The following is a 19,598-nucleotide window of genomic DNA, read 5'->3' as shown; positions in this document are numbered from 1 at the left end:
GCTGGATCTGTTCTAGCCGTGGTTAGCAAAAAAGTAATCCCTGTTTACGATAAAACTTGAGGTTTTCCACTTCTCTTCAAAACCTCAGAGGACATCCTGATAAATGTTGCAATGGTTTGCTCAAGTCTTGCATGCAGCCAATGTACTGATGATCTAATGGGATTATACCAGAAACTGTAGACATTCTGACCTTCTTTTAAGGTCAGATGCCCTGCTGGAAAATGCATCTCTGCTTTTTTAGTTTTAAGGATAACTAGAGGGAGATGAGTCTTTTTTCAAAGAGTGAAAAAACTCTTTACCACTTTGTTTTAATGCATTTGAAAGTGCATATTTTTCTACAGACCAATTGCACTGCATTTGAAAATACAGTTGAACCTTATTTTAAAATATCATGGTTTTGAAAGGTTAGTTATTCTCTAGGCAAACTGTTACTCATCATAATATCAGTTCTTTTTCTGAATTCTAGGCACTCTTTACAGGTTATTTAATTCACTCCTTTGTGTGGCTGTAGAGTGGTGGTTTTTTGTCTGGTTTTGACTGTGAGTAGATCCAGTCTAGAGCACCACTTACCACTCCTCAAAATTAGGTGAACTTCTTTCAAGTGTTCTACTTAAGATAGTCTATCTCTTCATATAACTTGAAAAAAATATTTTTTTTTGTATTGCCACCTTGTAATTTTAAAATAATCATCTCCTGTGCATCTCCCAAGTCCAACAGTAAATATAAATTTTTTACTTTTTTTGGGGGGGGGGGGGGGGCTGCATTTTGTCTGTAGCCTATAACCTTAATTTCTATTTCATAAATGCAGTGGCACGTGATTGTTTTAACCTGTGCAGTATATTCTTGCAAAGGCATCATTTATAACAAGAGGCTTAGTGCAAAGTTCTAAAATAAAAGATAATTAAACACGTTAATGGGACAAATTGTCTTTCTAATTGCTGTAACAATACCATTGGAGTTACAGAATTACAAAATGACCATTTTGTATGCTTGCATAAAATAATTTCTTTTTAAATAAGGCTTTGTTTTCAATGTGTTTGAAACAAGATTTGGCTGGAACTAGCAGCATTTTTGGGGTTTTTTTTAGGGGTTTTTTCTGCCTTAGAGTAATGCTTCCCTAATATCTTCAACCTCTGCTGTCTGAATTTCCCAGCTGCTCCAGCTCTCCCCCCTTTGGTCTCTCTGGTTCTTCCATGCGTGCTTTTCACACTATACAGGGCAGTGGCAGGCAGGGTGAGGAGGGGGAAAGGGGACTTGGAGGGATAAAAGGGATGCTCTCCTTCCAACCCCTTACCCAAACGGAGAGACATCCTGGTCTGTCTCTCTGTGCAGCACCCCATCCCCTTCTTGTGTGCTCTTCCGAAATCTCCTTCCACTATGGATTCTCCAAGCCTATCACCTCCAGGCAATTTAGGGTTTTGTGCTGGCCTGCTGTTTAATGAAGTGGCACTAAGGACCTGACAAACACTGTACAAACTGTCCCATACCTAGCAGCCACAAATACAGGTTTTTATAGCTTACTCATCTTGCAATACCAGAAATTTGAAGGAGCTGTTGCATTTGCTGTGTCTGGATTTAATTTACTACCTCTTTGTATTTTGTGTATTGCAATAGGAAGCTGTTGAACTTGTTAATTGGATTTGCAGGTTTTAGCACAAGAAGTAAAACTTGATTTGTCCTTTTGTGCAGTGTACCTTCTGGTGATGCTGTTACAGCCTTTCACAGATGTGGTGGCAGAGCCCCACTGTTTCATACTAAGGTGTTTTTGGTGAGCTCATTATTCCCACAAAGAAGCCTCATCTACTTGATAAGCCTTAATATGAATGCTCTTCTGTCATCACAAGCATGATTTAATAGGGTGATCTGACACCTTGTAAACCTTCAACAACCCAGCTTCTTTTAGGGAAGAGCTGAGAAGATGCTTCCAGAAGAGGCAGCTGGTTTAAGTAACTGATGTTGTGTACAAGACAGAATTAGAAAATGTCTTCTTAATTCACACAACTATAGCTTGCTAGAATATTTTCTGTAAATTTAATAATATAATGGAAGTCTTCAGATTGCATCCATTCTTATTTTGGTCATAGTGCTGCAGCAGGGTGTTTGCATGAACTTTAATCTGCAACTAAAGTTTATCCCTGGTTCTCTGAAGACAAGCACATGGTATGTGGAGAGTCGGGGGGTACACGAGAAAGGGTGGTAGTCTTATTGTTACTGTAGAAGACTTAGAGGGGGCAGGTCTTTTGCAAGTGAACTTCTTACAGCATTATTTCTAAGGCAATTTTCTAAGCCAGGTAATACACTTGCACTAGTTGTGCTTGCAGAGCCGTAAGTGCAGCACTTCTCTGCCACGGAGTTCTCTGTTATAGATGTATATAAATGGTGTCATACGTGTCTGCAAAGCAAGCATCTCTGTATTGCAAAAGAAATGCCTGGCTTTAATCAGGGAGATAGCAAATGATTAGCCAAGTGATCCTGCTTGCATTTTAAGTGCGGTTCTTGGACATAGGTGAACTGGACTGGCTTCAATTTTGCCTACAGAAGTTTTAATATGCTTAACGTTATCCAATACCGGCCACTGAGGTAGTCTAAATACCACAGCAGGGACTGATTAGCTTTTTCAGATCACTGCTTTTATTCGCTGTTTGCAAAGAGGCTTAATCCAGTGCTGGGGATCAGGCATCCCACTGTGCTCGTGGGTAGCTTTCTCTCAGTCTTTGTGTTCACAGTGGCAGAAATTAGTGTGGAGTCTCCTCCTGCCTCTGACTTAAAAGCTCCAAAATTGTGGTGTTAGTAGTTGTTTTTAGGAGTGTTTAATGGACAGTGCAGAGAAACTGTGGTTGGGGTGTCTTCTTTGAAGTTTAATATCTGGCCACCTGATAAGTGCATCAGTGTAATAGCGTGACAGTATGTAATTTCATTTACTGGGTTGAATTGCTTTAATATCCACATAAGGCTTGGAAAGTTACTCAGAACAGTTCTAACAAACCTGTTCTCATTCTTTTCTTCTATTAAATCACAGTAGATATCTCCCAGCAGTTTGCCTCTCCTCGCAAGCAGTGGACAGCAACTGCCTCTGTGGTTCTCGTTACTGCTTTTAGTCATGTAATGATGCTGAAGTTCAGTAAATGCACTTTTCTAGTAGTCATTTGGATGAACATTTGCAAATGAAGAATCCCTTCCTTCTGTGTGTTGACCTTTCTTCAGCTGAAGTTATCAGCAGTGGCAAATTCTTATTTGGAAGTCCACAGTGTGCCACCTTTTTTTATCAAGCATCAAACCTTGCTACAATTAGGTTGCTAAATGTCTGTGTTGGGCAGTGGAAATGTTGGGCAGTGAGGGGAGATGTGGACTGGAGTTTGTGTTTCTATGTGGATTACTTCAATTGAAAATAAAAACAGTAGAGAGTTGCCTAGCTCCAGACTTCTGTTCAAATGTTCTGTCATTGAGAAGAGATAGAAAGATCTTGGCATCTAGAACAGATCTGTGAAAAAATAAGAGGAAATAAGTTCTTTTGCAAACAAATATAAGGGACTCCAGAACAAAAGAGTGGTTCATAGTTCCTTTCTGTCAAGTGCTCTAATGTCTCTAACTGCCTAAAAATATCCATTATTCCACGTATTAATATTACGTGGTTTTAGTTTAAACACTATCACCCGTTCCATTGAAATTATCCACAAGTACTCTTAGAGTTGTGTGTAAATGCAAGTTTGTTGCAATTATTGACTAATGTAGAAAAGTGTCAGAAAATCCAGAAAGCACTTTCATTTCAGTGTTTAGTGTGGGCTCCTTTCATACCTCCTTGTGCTTTATACCACTGTGATTAATTTTGCTAACAAGAAAAGGGGACTACAATAGCTCCTGATAGATTTATTTTTCTTTAATATTTTCCCTGACAAAGAACTTTTTGTTTCCATAATAGAAGGGGTTATATTCCTTCAGACTGATATATTTTAATAGAAACTCACAATTTTTACTGCTTAAAAAATAATTCTTTTCTTTGTTTCATGAATTAGAAACAATGAGGAGAAGCTGAAGTCTGCCCAAGCCAGGTGTTTCTTGTTGGCAGCCTGCTCCCTAATGACTCTGGCTCTCATACAGCAGCTGCCTGCTAGTCTCTTTTGTATGGCCTATTGTTGCTGCACACCCCTCGTTAATACACATGCTGCCCGGGGCAGACCCTGAGAATGACATCAACTTGCTTATCTTAGAAACCTCCGAACCTGATGCAGGGTGGGGAGGTTGCCTTGCATCTGCCCAGCCAACTAATTGTGAGCTCTGCGGGCCGTGATTGGCTCCGCGGCCGCTCAGTAGTAGGTTAAGCAAAGACATCGCGGGTCCATCTGTTCGTCCATTCATTGTTCTGCTTGCTTGCCTGAAGTCTGCAGCTGAAATCGTGTTAAGGAGTTGCTTCTGGAACAGCTACGAGAAACCAATGTCTGTGTGTTTTCCAGCCAACGTAAGTATAGGGGCTTCTCTCTGCACAAACGGGATGGTTCACCTTTCTGGTGTTGCAGCGTTATCAGTTTGCGTTTGGACAACGAGCTAGCCTGCGTGTCAGCTGAGGTTTGCACACTTTGGGTGTCTCTTGGAAAAAGAGAGAAAAAAAAAAACCCAGTTATGCGCTAAGATTAAGTATATTAAAGAGCGTTGATCTCACACAGTGTGTTCTACTAAGGAACTTTTGAAAGCATCAGTAACGGTGTCTTTCCCAGAATTTGGAAGTGGTAGAGAGTAGCCATCAACAGAACAAATTCTCTAGCCCACTGGGGAGAAGGAGAAGTTTCAACTTTTAAGTTACAGGTATTTACCCTTTTTTTTTTTTTTTTTTTGCAAATAAGTTGTTATTTAAATCGTGACTAGTAGAAAAAACTCTTAAAGAAAAACAAAATTAGACACCTTTTCCATTATACTGCACCACGGGTGAAATTTACCATTTTTGTGGAAATAGGAAGAGCTCCATTATGGGCTATCTGAAGATACTGTAGTATCTTCACATTGAGCATTAGGGTGCTCTCAGATAGGGATGTGTTACAGTCAAAGGTTTTGAGTTTTGAAAACTCAAGTTATCAGTGTGTCAGATCTACCCGGCTGTTTTTATAAAGTTTCTAATCTGTTTTGTGTTTTGAGTTCAGATGTTAGGCTGAAGAACAAACACTGTGCACTCCATGAGCCTGTGTTCCAAGGATCCTGTAAAAAAAAAAAAAAGTCCAAAACAAAGACCTTCATATATCAGTTGAGAGGGAAGGAGAGCATATAAAAGGGTTAAAAAGAGGTTTGCATTTCTACCACATGCCCTATTGTGTGAACATATGCATGAGTCTATTGAAAGTTTTCAGAAGATGGGCAGGCCACCAGTTGCTGGTCTCCTGCAGTTCCAGTAGACATCTGTTGCCCCAGAGCATTAACCAATCTGTTCAATGGGACATCCCTCCTTTGTTGGATAGAATGATGCAGACAACAGCACTCGCTCAAATACAATGGTAATTAAATACATAGAAACTACAGCAGTAGGTATTTATTACATATTCATTATTTTATTTGCATTGTTGCAGTATCTTTATCATTTGGATAACAGATACGTTCTTTTTTGTTTCTTTTCTGATCAGCTCTGCACTTCTGTTTGTGACAAGCAGTGAGTGTTTCAACAAAATTATTTCAGTATTTTCCATTTTGTGTTTAGAAGACTTAGAAAAAGTCTACCTGTGTGAAAACATGTTGAGCTATTTCCTTGTAGAGTGTATCTTCAAAAACTTGTTGATGGTCTTTTGAGAATACACATTTTCTGTTATACTGTGCCACATGACACTACTTTACTCTGATATTTTCCTCTGTGAACTAAATTTGCATTAAATTACTTCTTTTATGCTCAGTTTTAAGTGGAAAATATTCTGAATACACAGTAAAAGATTAGGTGATCTACTTGCCCACATCCCTTTGAGAAATATTTCTGTTTTGTGTGGAGGTGAGCCGATGGGCTGATTGTTCTAAAGGTTAGTGGAAAATAGTGGCAACTTGTAAGAAATGGTAAAAGATGATACTTCTGCAATGAAGTGCTCATCTGCATTATTATATTTATACTTGATAAATGTATGTACAGTACTTTAAGCCCTTAACAGTGAACACAGTATGAGATACTGTAGTTTCAAACAGGCTACAGTTTAAAACTTACCATAGTTATGTCTAAATTGGGGGTTACCCATTTTATTAACTCTTTCTTAAATACAAATTATTTTACTGAGCTGTGGTGAGCATAACCAAAAAGTGAAGACTTTCATGACTGGAATTTTTTAGATTATTTTTGTTTGTTTATCTCTCATTTGAGTCAGAATTGATAGTAGATATTTTTCTTAGCCATATTGCATTGTATCAGTTAGCACACTTTAAAGCCATATGTGTGTGATAAAAGCTCCGTGTAAAAAAAGGAGTTCTTAGCTGATGTTGCTCCTTAGATAAATGTGACATTTTCTGGTTTTCATGAGCTTCATTGTCCTGTATATAGGTACACTAGTGTTTATTTGGAATAAAAATTCATTCAGATTGACTGCCTGGCATGTTGCTCTTCACTAACCAAACCCAAGACAAAATAATCAGCAGCATTCAACAGTGACATCTGATTTTCATGGTTCTAGTCAATGAATCTCATAAAGGACATCATGATGGGGTCTCCAAAAGTGTAATGTTTCTAAGACATGCTACTGACCACAAGTACGATATACAAAGTTCCCAGGCACTGTAAATTTTGTCTGAAAACAAATGCAATTTGCATGCAGGGTTTAGGTCAAATGCCAGGAATAGTGTACTGCTTATGCAAAACTATGGTAGAAATATTTAGCTTTGGATTTACAGTACAAATACAAATTTAACTACCCTTTTAAAGCAATAGTGTAATGACTGTATATTATCTGGGAGATGTTAAAGCGGCTACTTTCATTATTCTGTTCTTTAAATAGTTTCTGAAAAACAGTAGAGTTCTTTGCAAAACAAGCAATTATATATTGGAGCATGATGGAGATTGACAGGAGAATTAAAGTAGATAGATGTGAGACTGATTATGTATATATTCCTAACAATGGACCAAGCTCAGGCTATGGTCATTTTTCATATGCAGTTGATGTGCAAATCACCTAAAATAAGTTTCATATAATGCCTGATCTTCACCATTCATATGCTAGTGACTTCTTTGAATCCCACTGGAGGGTGTTATGATTGTAGTTGCTGTAAAGCACTTAAACTTCAAGAAAGAAGTGGTTGGAAAATGACTTAAGTATTATTTTAACTAACACAAAAAAAAAAAAATCCTCTTTCTAATCTATGCACTTCAGGCTTTCAGTATTTGATGCTGTTAATATGCAAACTCTTCTTCCCCCACTTCCAAAAAAACCCTCCCTTCACTTTTAGTTCAATACTAAAATGACATTTCACAGTACATGGATTTAGGCAGTGACCCATTATCTCCCTGTATTCTGCAGCAGCGGTACATGAGCCAGCTCAACTTTTCAGTCCAGCTTAAAAGTATTGCCCATTAACTAGACTTCCTCGAGTCAGAGCAGATTGTGGGGTTGGTGGAACAATGATGTCGGGGCTTCCAGATTGGTTTGGCAGCTGCATTGTTCTCTGAGGGGAAACCAGACGCACTTAAGTCCCGCTCTCTTTCATGGGCTTTTGTTCATACCAAATTATTCTTTGGCTGTGCTAGTATTCATGATGGTATGTTAAAGGAGCGCATCCTAGCAACTAGAGGCTGGTTGCTAAGCAGCCTGGCTTCCAATAGGGGCAGCTTGTTTGCGATTTGTTTTAATTTTTGTGTGTGTGTGTGTCAGTTCTGTGAAGGCCACAGTGTTGGTTTTTTAACTGTATCTTTTTATTGGAATATTGTGGTTTGTTACTACCTCTGTGCTATCAAGTGTATTACGTTAGTTAATAAAGCACTGTGTGAAAAGGTCCATTTCCTAAATTCTTGTTGTGTTTAATCTGTGGGGTGCTTGAAATCCTAAAGCTTTGCATTAAGAGAAGGCAATATTCATTAATACACTGTCTGAGAATTACAGCCCTACTGCCTTCTAAAATGATAAGACCTTAATAAAACTTCGTTTTCTTCCCTATCAGTCTTGCTGGGATTAAGGTGTTGGAGATGAAAGCACTGATGATAGATAAGATTTATTTATGTTAGCTAGAAATGTTTAGGTTAAAGTAAGATTTTTGTGCCCCATAACCAGAATGCTCTACCACAATGGTGATGTCTTGGCCCTCCCTTCCTATAGAATGTACTTTTACTGAACCATGGATTAGATTGTTTGATTCTCTCTAATCTTAAACCTGGGTGAATTTCTCTAGTGCATACTCTCAAATCTTTATTGCAAGAAGAGGAATGTATGCTTTATTTTAAAGATATTGTGTCAATCTTAAATGCTCACCTGTAAGGGGATGGGAGAATTAATGGAATTGTTTACAGAAATTTTAAATTCAAGTGAAGTCCTTTGTCTCTATATCTTGCTTTATATTCTGCCTTACAAGATGGAAATGTGAAAGAACTCTTTGTGTTGTAGCCTTTCCTTAATTTAAATTCTTTTTTTTCATGGTAACCTTGCAGTACAAATGGTCCATATGGTCCATTTTCATTTATGAGAAATAATTTATGTTTTATTTCCTTTAGTGAAGCAGTTAGAAAGATTCCTTCTTAAAAGAACAAAGTACGGGAAAGAGGTAGCAATCTGCCTTTAAATGTAGGTTGTTGAAGTAATATGATGAAGTATTGTGATGAAATGGGTAACTAAATTCTGTATAACTACTGCTATGCAAAATTCCTCAAGAAAATCCTATATGGCAAGTATATGAAGTCCAGAAAACTGCATAATTTTTCTTCTGTTCTTCCTAAGTATCTGTACATGAATGGTTTTGATTTATCGACAGGCTTGCACAAATCTAGTGCAGGAGCTGAAATCAGCTTTTGATTTTGTTGGCTTGTTGGCTTAATGAATGGTCTGTTGTAATTGGTGCAAAGACTTGCATTGGCTTTATTGGCCATTAGATCAATCCATGTCCCTAAATGCTGTATGTGTTAGTAATACAACACTCTGTTGAGAGCAATTAGTCTTTCTTGATTTAATTATCACTTTATAAGGGAATTCAGAAATAGTTTGAGTGTATTCAGTTGAACTGATAGTGTCTTTCAGGGCCAATAAGTTTTTATTTAATCATGTTTTCTGTTACTAAGCCAGAGAATTTAGCACTATGCTAATTTCTTTCTGTTCAACATAATGTAAGGTATGTGGTTTGAAAACCTTTTCTAATGTATTTTATAGTCACTTTGTTTTTTCATTGTTACAACATAGCCTTATGGTAGAAGAAATATCTCATTGTTTTTAAATAATGACTGTACTCCTGTCTCTGCATTACAGTAGGTGAACTTGGAGTCTTTGGTTTTTTATTCTTTCATAATCCATTAAATCCATTTCTAGACACATATAAGTAACATTTGATACATTCAGAAGACAGGTGGCTAGTTATCTATCCACTTATTTACAGATATTCCTTAGGAAGAGTTTTTCCCACAAAAAGCCTTCCATGTTTAAAAAAAGTAAAAAGTTCTATTGCTCTGCTGCAAGAGAATGAATGCAGTTCTGAGGAAGCAGCAAGAAAATGGAAAACAAGTAATGCGTGTAACCAGTTGCAACGTTTTTGTTTTCTCTTTAGGAATACGGAACACTTTATATTCAGGAATACAAGAAAAACAGCAAAGTGGAGTCAAGTACATGCAGCAGCTTCATGGGCTTGAAGGATCATCTGGGGCATGACTTAGGCCACCTTTATGTGGGGAGCACTGGCACACAAATAAATGCAATTGTACCTTGGTCGATGGCGGAGAAGCCAACGATGGATAAGGTTAATTCTAGGAAAGAAGACACAGAAAAGGAGGCATCTGAAGAGACTTCTGGAAGCTCCAGCTGTGACTCTGAAGAAAGCACAAATTCTGATAATGATTCAGAGAGACTGAATAATTCTGCATTGGAGTCACATTTATTGCCTAAGACTCACCGACAGCTGTGCCGATCTCCTTGCTTAGAGCCTCATATAATAAAAAGAAATGAAATCTTGCAAGACTTTAGGATAGAAGAGGCTCAGTTAGTACCTAAGGAAGTCAAAAAGCCTCCTGATGTGGTGAAAGAATATCAAACCAAACTGGAGTTTGCACTTAAGTTGGGTTACTCTGAAGAGCAGGTTCAACTTGTACTAAATAAACTTGGTACTGATGCTTTAATAAATGATATTTTGGGAGAACTTGTCAAACTTGGGAATAAAACTGAGACTGATCAGACTGTAACTAATGCTAACACTAGTGTAATGCGTGAAGCGTCTTCCATAGAGTCTCAGAGGTCAGAGTCTCCACTGCAGGAGGATGTGACAGAGGATGGAGACAACCTGAGGCCAATAGTTATTGATGGCAGCAATGTTGCAATGAGGTATGTGACCATGAAGGTTTTGCTTTTCTATTTAAATGGAAACAGAAGGGTCTTACCCATCAGTTCAAGCACTGATGTTTGGTGTGACTGCCTTAAGCTGTATGCAGGGTCTCTTGTGTCTTTGTCAACCACACAGTGTGCTGATATTGTAATCAGGCTACAGGTCCGTAGGACTTCAGTGGTGTACTACTCATTGTTAGAGCAACCAGAGATAGTGCCAGTCTCCCTTTATAGGCAGATACCAAATCTGTCCTTCTCAATACCAGTCTAGTCCTTAATTTTTGGTAGTCACTGTTGCTACAGGCAATTGCTGGATGGAGTTACATACAGAAAGTTACAGCAAATGGAAGATCCCTTAAGATTATAAAATGGTGATGTAGAATTAAGCAGCTTAAGGGATACTTCTTATTTTACTAATCTGTGAGAACTAATCTGCCCATAACATTGGTCTTGTTATCCGTTTTGGAGTTAGGTTTTATTACCATCAATTGTTGAGACTAGTGTGTGAAAGATGACTTTCACTTACATGCCCACGGATAGCACATTCACCTACAGCATTCACTGATCCTGACCCAGTCATCTGGGTGCATAACAAGAAACTTGCCTGTGAAGGGGAGAGGTTCATGCTTCATCGGTGATTAAAGAGAGAAGGAAATGGCAGAGAGACATGCTGAGAGATTAGGTTTTTATGGTAATACAAATGATTAAATGAGCAATTGATTGGTAACTGTTTCAGTAAGTCATGAGGATTATCTGATTACTAACAGGAAGGTTTAGGAGGTCAGTTTTCATTTTCTGACAACCTGATGTGGTTTTCATTAGCTTAGGAATAAAAGTTAATGCAAGACTTAACTGCGCTAAAAAAAAAAACAACAAGAAACTGGCATTTCCATGGGACTTTATTTTAGCTTCAGTCAAGTGAATTCCCTTTAAATTAAGTTTTTTAAAAATGGAACTTAAATATATCACTTATTTATGCCAATATGATGGGGTGTTTTTTTTAAGTAGAGGAGTTAGCACATAAGGCAAGGATATTACTTTTTTAATGTAGTATATTCCTGTGAGTTCTTTTTGCTGGATGTGTCATTCCTTTTCTCTTGGTTCAGCATGAGCTATAGAGGAGGCATGTCCAGTTGAACAAACACAATTGTGGCACTCAACCAAGAAGTTATCCAGAGACTTCTAAAATGGTTTTTTATTGTACTTCACATAAATCCAAAATGGTTGTTAGCTAGTTAGCATGGCTCAGACTTGCTGGGTAGACTTAGGTTCAACTTTTCCTACAAACTGTACTGAACACATTCCAGAATTAGCTCCAGATCTGTCATGTTTCCTTAATGTTTGTGTAGCTATTAGCATGAATATTTAGGATCTGCCTTCCTATGTTCAATTTACTTTCTTGACCACCTGCATCAAATGAACCAACTATGAATGTATGTAATGCATGCTGCAGTGCCTTAGAACAGATTAAATCTATTAATTGAACAGTTGTTCTGTATCCAAGAATCAAATTAACAGGTCTTTACTTGTTTTCTACCAAATATAATCACAGAGTCATTCCATTTGGAAGGGGCCTTTGAAGATCCCTACACAGAGCCGTGTCATTTTACGGCCATGTCCAGTTGGGTTTTTAATGTCTCTAAGGAGATGGAGACTTTACATATTCTCTGGGCCAGTGTTTGAATACCCTTATTGTAAGAAAGTTTCTTTATCTTGTGTTTAAACAACATTTCTTGTATTCTATTTTGTGCCCGTTACCTCTTGTTTTGTCACTGCATACCAATGAGAAATCAATTTCTGTTCCCTTTTTTCCTTCCCATCGAATATTTAGACACATGGCTAAGATCTTCCCAAGCCTTCTCCTCTCTAGGTTACACAGTCCAAGATCTCTCAGCCCCTTCTCCTTTTATGAAAGGTGCTCCAGTCCCTTGATTAATTTTGTTGTGCTTCACTGACCTTTCTCCAGTATTGTCTGTCTTATATGGGGGAGCCCAGAACTGAGCCCAGCACCCCAGATGTGTGAGTAGAGACGGATCCCTTCCCTTGACCTGCTGGCAGTGCTTTTCCTAATGCAGCCCAGGAAGCTGTTGGCCTTCTGTGCTGCAAATGCACATTGGTGCCTCATGATCAGCTTGGTGTTCACCAGAACCCCAGTGTCCTTCACTTCAGAGTTGCTTTCCAGGTGTTCAGCCCCCAGCCAGTACTGATGATTGGTATTAAACCTTCACAGCTGCAGGATTGGCATTTCCCTCTGTTGAATTTGCTGAGGTACCTGTTGGCCCATTGCTCTACCCTGACCAGGGTCTCTCTGAATGAGAGTGCACCCATCTGGTGTTCTCCTCCCAGGTGAGCATCCTCTGCAAACTTGCTGAGGGTGGACTCTGTTCTGTTACCTAGGTCATTATGAAGATGTTAAGCAGTGCATTCCCTTGTGTCAGTCCCTGGAGTACACAGATACTGATTGACCTTTGACTGGACTGTATGCTACTAATCACCTTTGAGTGCAGCAGTTCAGTCAGGTTTCAGTCCATCTCTGCCCTCTAACCTTTCCCCTACTTCCTTAGTTTGTCAGTGAGGCTGTGATAAGAGAAGGCTGTTACAAGAACAAAGCTGTGTGAAGCTTTGTTAAAGCCACAATAAACAATGTGCTCTCATCCACTGAACAAGTCATCTCACTATAAAAGGCTGTGAGGCTGCTCAAGCATATTTCTTCTTCATAAATCCATGCTGACTGTTCCCAGTCACCTTCGTCCAATCTACATACACAGGAAGGTTTTGCAGGGAGCAGGGTAGGGCTGACCAGCTTTGTAGGTCCCTTGCCTCCCTTTAAAATGAAAGGGATATTTGCCCTTTTCTAGATATTAAGAACATCCCAAATCACCACAACCTTCCAAAAATTGCCAAGAGGGGCCTTAAAATGTCATTAGCCAGCTCCTTTAACACCCATCAGGGCCCAGCAGCCTGGCAATATCTCGTTTCAGTGTTCACAAAAGTCAGCTGAGGGAAAGTCTTGTCCTGTTACCTTTGCCCAGCTTCCTGCACATTGCTGTGGCCGGTCTTCAGATTGACATGGGTGATCCTTTAAAAATCCACCATCTCTCCTGTCCACTCTTCTCTGCTTGGGATTCTCCTCGGGAGGCCAAAATCTGCTCTCCTGAATTCTGATCTCATAATCCTACTTTTTGCCTTGCTCTTTTTTCACGGGATCTGCCTCTCATAGTCTCTACAGCAGAGGCTGCCCCTGACTTTCCCATCTCAGTCTCCTCATTTCTAAGTATGAGGCCCAGCTGGTGCACTTGTTAGGTACTCAGTCACCCATGTTAAGAAGTTACAAAAAGCAAAAGCACTCCCGAAACTTCCTGGATTTCTGATGCCTTGCTGTGTTGGTCCGAACAAAGGCATCTTTGCCAATTGGCTGGTTGGTGCATTGCATGCCACCTTTTTCTAGAAATCAGTCCTTGATAGGGAGCCAGTCCCATGTATATAAAAGATGAGTGTCAGCTTCTGATGCCAGTTGTGCAACCAGTTGTTTGCCCACAGGATCTGTCCTTTCTCCTCCAAGAAAATAGGTACTAGTAACTAAGCACTTCAAATACTGGAAAGATTTCAGTTTTTACATGAGGGAAAGACAGGAGTTCACTTGCAGTTCAGTCTTCTTCAGATTTCTATATGTGAATGTCCAGCATCCTGTAGCTATAAATTGTCACAGTTTTGTCTCTTCTCTTTGCTCTTCCAAGCTGTGGCCAATGAGTTCACTCTGGAATTGCTAAAGGAAAATGGGTCTGTGCCCTAAGCAAGATTGTCGATAGTCTTTTGAGAGATGTTCTTGGAAGTCTTCTCACACATTGTCACAGGAATGGTTAAACTGTGATCTATATTCTTACTCCCATGCTGTTGTAATGCACGTATTTGATGATACCATTTACTATTAGAATTATTTTTGATAAGAACTACTAATTTTCATTTAAAAGATGTATTTGATGGTGAGGGAAAGTTGTATGGAGAAGGTTGAGGTGACTGATGTCCAATAATTGAAGTAGGAGACAGCTGTCCTCTTCTGGAAGGATTAAACACTGTGCTACCCTGTGTTTCCATTCCATGACTAATTAAGGATGTAGTTTGACAAAACATCCAGTAAGTGACAGAGAATGATTTACTTTTAGTCTTGCCTCTTTACCACTGCCAGGGATGCTTTCCTGTCTGCATCTCATGTAGTGACTGGGTGGCTGCAAAATGAGTTGATTCACCTTTCTAATTCAGAGAGCGGGGGAATCAGAAAGGATTACTTTTCCTTTAGACATGTAAACGTAACCTGATGTTTTTATCACTGGGAGAACAACTCAGTCCAACATAAATGAGGAAGGATATGTCTGATTGTGTGACTGGATGTTCATATTTGTGGAACTGGTTGCATCTAATTAACTGATGGATTCATAAATTCTTTTAGAGCAGCACAGAAAAAGGTCAGAAAAACTTACTCTGGCAAGCCAGAGCCTGCCTGTATGCCAGTCTAGTCTGGTGACTGCTCCTGTTACAGACAAGCTGCTTTAGCAAACTAGTTTCAGAAAAACCCAACACTCAACTTTTCTGCCTTTAGTTACATTTGGAAAGTTTTCCTTAAGCTTTCATATGAAAGTTTTTTCAAATGCTTGTCATTTGTGCCGTAAACTGTAAATGAGTCATCAAATGCATCTTGTGTATATCAAGTTTAAAGCTCCTATATGATCTAAATAATAGGAATTGGCTTAAGTTTTAAAAACAAAGAAGACACCCTCTTTCAACTGAATAGCAGAAAGGAGGCTTTTGCAAGCTATGACCTGAAGAATTGCTGTTTAGCTTCTATAGAATACTTCAAATCTGGTCTTGTTTTGTTATTCTGCCTTTCTTGATGCTGACTTAATCATTTTCCAGAAGAGGAAGGATGCCCACAGTTTAAGCCTTAATCATGTTTTTTTGTTAGAATGCTCTTATAGGTGATTTTTCTGTGTATATAAACTTAAATCAGAGCTGAACAGCAAATTAGATGATCCCCTAGAACTATTGTGGACCTTGATAGACCCTTCCCACAGCAGGGAGTGAGGCTGTACTAAGTGATAGAACCCAGAATTCAGTCGTGCCATACCTGAGCAGTGACCTATGTCAATTTTCCAGAGAACTATGTAGTTCTAACTCTGCTTCATAAGGTGAGTTAGGTGTTTTGCATGTAGATGATAATACTGTAAAGCAAAATCTTCATTTAGAACTTCGGTCCATGTGAGTGAGAGAGGCATTTGTCCTCCATAAAAATGCACTCAGGATTATTTAGTGTAAGCTGCACAGCATTGATGCTAGCCAGGTAACACATTTCACTAGTAGTTCTGTATCTCTCCTTGTGTAGTAAGATTTTAGCTACCCTAAATTTTCCTTTTACATAATTAAGGTAAGCAAAAAAAGGTGATCTCTATCCATCTAACAACAGGATATTGTAAGCTCTTTGTCATCACTGTCACCCCTTCATCTGTCTGTTCTCCAATGAGTTCTTGGACCTGCTTTTTCATGCATCCCAGCTGATTCATCTGAGACTCCTTAGTTTGGGATCAAGGGGGGATGGTCCTGTTTCTCCATGAGGCAGCAGAAGCAAGGTTTTAAGGTTCTCTTTTGGCCCTTTAAGACTTTACTGCTAAGATTGAGAGCAAAGGAGTTCCTTCTGAAGAGAGAAATATATGACAGCACTTTTGCACAGTCCTTTGCCTTTGCTTATCCTTTTTGAGGATAAGGTTGGGATGTTGAAAATGGCCTAAAATTGGTTATTGTTATAATACTTTGCTGGAATCAAAGTAAGGGTTTTGCCAACAAGAAATGAGGAATAAAAAACAAAGTTGTTAGTTACAAAGACAGTGAGAAAATTACAACCATTTTATTAATTTGCTTTTGTTCCATATTAGTTTTCCCTGGGTACCCTAGGTACCTTCAGACTTTTTTTGCTCACTGTGAAAAGTGTGTTTCAAATATATGTAAAACTTTATGCTGAAAACTTATTGGCAGAAAATAAGTTGCTGTGCCTACACAGAGTGCAAGGTGAAGATAACACTGATGTATTTTATTGATGTAAAATTATTTTATTATTTTATTTTCTTTATTATAAGTTTTGGACAACTACTTTCCAAAGTTTATGGGCAGAGAAATCAAAGTATTTTGGTCATGTGCTGCTTTGATTTGTAGATTGAAATCAATTGGTCTTGTTTCAGCTAATTAGATTCCTCTAAAAACTTCACCCTTGGCCATGAAGGAGATGCATTTCAGCTTCCCTTTCTGGGAAACTTCGGCCTGTGTATTTAAATGGTCCTTCATTGTACATCATTGCACAAGGGAAACAGCATGAAATAAATAGTGTACTAATTTTTGGGGGGGAAGAGGAAGATGATTATTTGGACAGTTGTTTCTTAGTTAAATACATTCCCACTTCTAAAACAGATATTTTACCATTTTCTTCCAGCTTTCATGCCCAGCTGTCCTGCCAGCTGTGGATGTTGTAGGTGCTTGGTGGTACCAGAAACATACACCCAGGCCTGACAGTCATGGGCAGAGCCCCCAGTGCCATTCAGGAGTGGCATTCAGCTGGAGGAGGTGTCACTGGGGTGCCTAACCAGTGCTAGGCATCTCTTCAGGCAACTGGGCCTTGGTCCCATGTGTTAACCCTGAGGCAGGTAATTTGGCTGTAGTAAAAGGTTCACTGATACCCTGCCTCCACAGAAGGTTCTCCACAATTGCACATTGTGTCAGCCAAAGGATGGCTCAGTTGTCTTATTTATGCCATATGGAGTTTTGTGACAATTTAATTGTTCATTTATCTTAAACTAACAGTGTAGCTACATTAGCTCCTCCTCAGATTGTGTTGCTGAGTTCAATAGGCATGGTTGTATCTTGCTACCTTGATTCAGATATTCATCTTTCAGTAGCACTATCTGTCTACTTTTTTGAGTTTGAGAAGTCACTTTAAGGAATAGATAAAAATATTTTTCCAGCAAGTAACAATCACATGGGTAGGAACTTGTCACTGGCAGCTTTGAGTGTAGCTTCTCTTTGACTGTTTTGACTTTGAGTGCTGAGTGTGTGGCTCTTGCTCGGACAGAGACCCACGTGGAGTTCTGGCTGGAGACAGCACCTGCTGCACTTGTAGTGTGCTCCAGCATTGGAAGCCCTACAGGCAAACGGTATCTTGAAATATGTGACAGCTTCCAAGGCTTTTTTTCTTTAAAACACCTCGAAGCATTGAAGTAATTTGAGCCAATGGAAAAAAAAACCAAAACATTTGGCATCTGTTCTATCTGCTTCATGTCAGCACCAAAATATACATATATAGAGGGAACAAATGCAGGACTGATAGAAGGCTCAGGTTAATGAAAAATGGTTTGGGAGAAATTATTTCTGTGATTCGGGAATCAGTAAAGCTTTAAAAAAAGTAATTAAAAAAGGATCAGGCTAGTTACAAAACTGGGCTGCCAGGGTTATGAGTCACTGATATGATGCAGGATGGAAATTCTTCTCTCTCTGTGCTATGGACTGAACACTCTTTCTCCCATGACATGGTAGAAGAAAATGGTTTGGTAATTCTGTAATAACTCATACTGGGCAGGTATGTGTTTTAGTTTTGTTCTGGCTTTTAGTCAATATGCTTTTACATGGTGTGTGGATGTGTCCAGATTCCAATTGTATAAAAACCTATATGCAACAGATGTTATTCTAGACCTCACCTCTTGTCATCAATGTGCATGTTTTCTGTAGCTTTCAGAATCTAGGCGTTGGTTTGGATATTGCATTAGAACACACTAGAAGTCTTGCAAGTATTCTAAATAGTCTTTTAAGTGTGTGTACCACAAGTCTTTCCAAGATAATCACTAGGAAATCTAATTTGAGGTCTAGGAAGGTAACAGGGAAATTGAAAAGTGCTCTCATCAGAAGTTTTGCACTTTTTACTTATTCTTCTAGCTTAAAAAATGCTTGATTGATTTTTTGCTCAGGAGACATTCTACTTTATTTTCTTTCATTTAAAAATAAAACTATGACTATCAACAGTCAAAATATAGAAGTAGTGGTAAAAGGAATCATTCATACATGATATGAAAAAGAAACAGGTACTTCTAAAGGAATATACTTTATCTTGCAACTGAGAGTGGTAGATGAGACATAGTCAGCAAACAGAACCAAAGTACTATAAAACAGTATCTCACCCAGGGCTACAGTTGTCGAACTGACTGGTCTGAGCTTTCTCATATTCCTAATAATTGGAAAGAGATTTTTAAAAGGACATTTCTTGGCAAAGAAGTACAATTTCTCATCTTTTTCACAGCTAAGAAGAAGGAGAAGTCAGAAGCAGTAGCATGATTTCAGTCTTTTCACCATATGACATATCATAAAGCTGATGAAGCACAAAGATCACAAAATGAAGAGCATCAAATCTGCATAACAACAAAACAAAAGAACAAATTTTAATTGCACATCTCTTTCACAGACTTTTTCACTAATGGTTTAAATTCCTTGGAATTTGTATCCGCTCAGATCTGAGCTTAGGCATGTGTCTGAAAAGGAGCGGAAAAGAAGAGTGAAGATTTATACAAGTTATAAATTCACTTGCTCAGCAGTGCAGAATAGCTGGTATGCGTTGTAATGCATTCCCCACTTCTGCTTCATACAGTTTATTTAAAATTTCTATTCTGGGTGAAAGAATTTAATAGTCTGTACTTAGTTTAATAGAAAACTAAGGAGATGAACTGCCTGGTCCTCCCTCTGCCTTTCAAAGCATGACCTCAACTACAACCTGATGGAAAGCAGTAGGCAAGAACATCTTTTTTTTTTCCAAGAGTCACGGATTTTTTTCCTGAAATTATTTCTCAGATTTCCAGAAAGAAGCATAGTGCTGCTAAAATGTAGCCTAACACACCCATTTTTCACTGTCAGGAGTGAAAAGTGGGTTTATCCACTTGAAACCATGGAGATTGTGTAGAATAATCACAGTACAGTGATTCCACTAGAATTTAATAGCTGGAGCAAGATCTTCCTGACTGTTTTAAAATGGATTGCAATATGTTTATGGTTGCACCCAGCCTGCTGATAGCATGAGCAGTAACCTCTTGTCTCAGGCTTTGCAAAGGAGGCCTT

At 38.7% G+C, this 19,598-nt stretch overlaps 1 protein-coding gene across 2 annotated transcripts in view; it reads left to right on the top strand.

Annotated features, from left to right (window-relative positions):
* Window positions 1-19,598, top strand: part of ZC3H12C (zinc finger CCCH-type containing 12C) — a 45,401-nt gene that overhangs the window by 10,791 nt on the left and 15,012 nt on the right. Inside the window, exon 2 of one of the 2 annotated variants that reach the window (XM_058843928.1) lies at window positions 9,694-10,460. The exons of the other annotated variant lie outside the window; for it this stretch is intronic. Coding sequence (XP_058699911.1) covers window positions 9,766-10,460 — 695 coding nt within the window. The 5' untranslated portion in view covers window positions 9,694-9,765. The remainder of the gene's footprint in view (window positions 1-9,693; window positions 10,461-19,598) is intronic. 2 annotated transcript variants of the gene reach the window in all.

The sequence above is a fragment of the Poecile atricapillus genome, chromosome 1 (assembly GCF_030490865.1).
Source record: "Poecile atricapillus isolate bPoeAtr1 chromosome 1, bPoeAtr1.hap1, whole genome shotgun sequence".
NCBI classification, from domain to species: domain Eukaryota; kingdom Metazoa; phylum Chordata; class Aves; order Passeriformes; family Paridae; genus Poecile; species Poecile atricapillus.
This window is presented reverse-complemented; position numbering and strand designations above follow the sequence as displayed.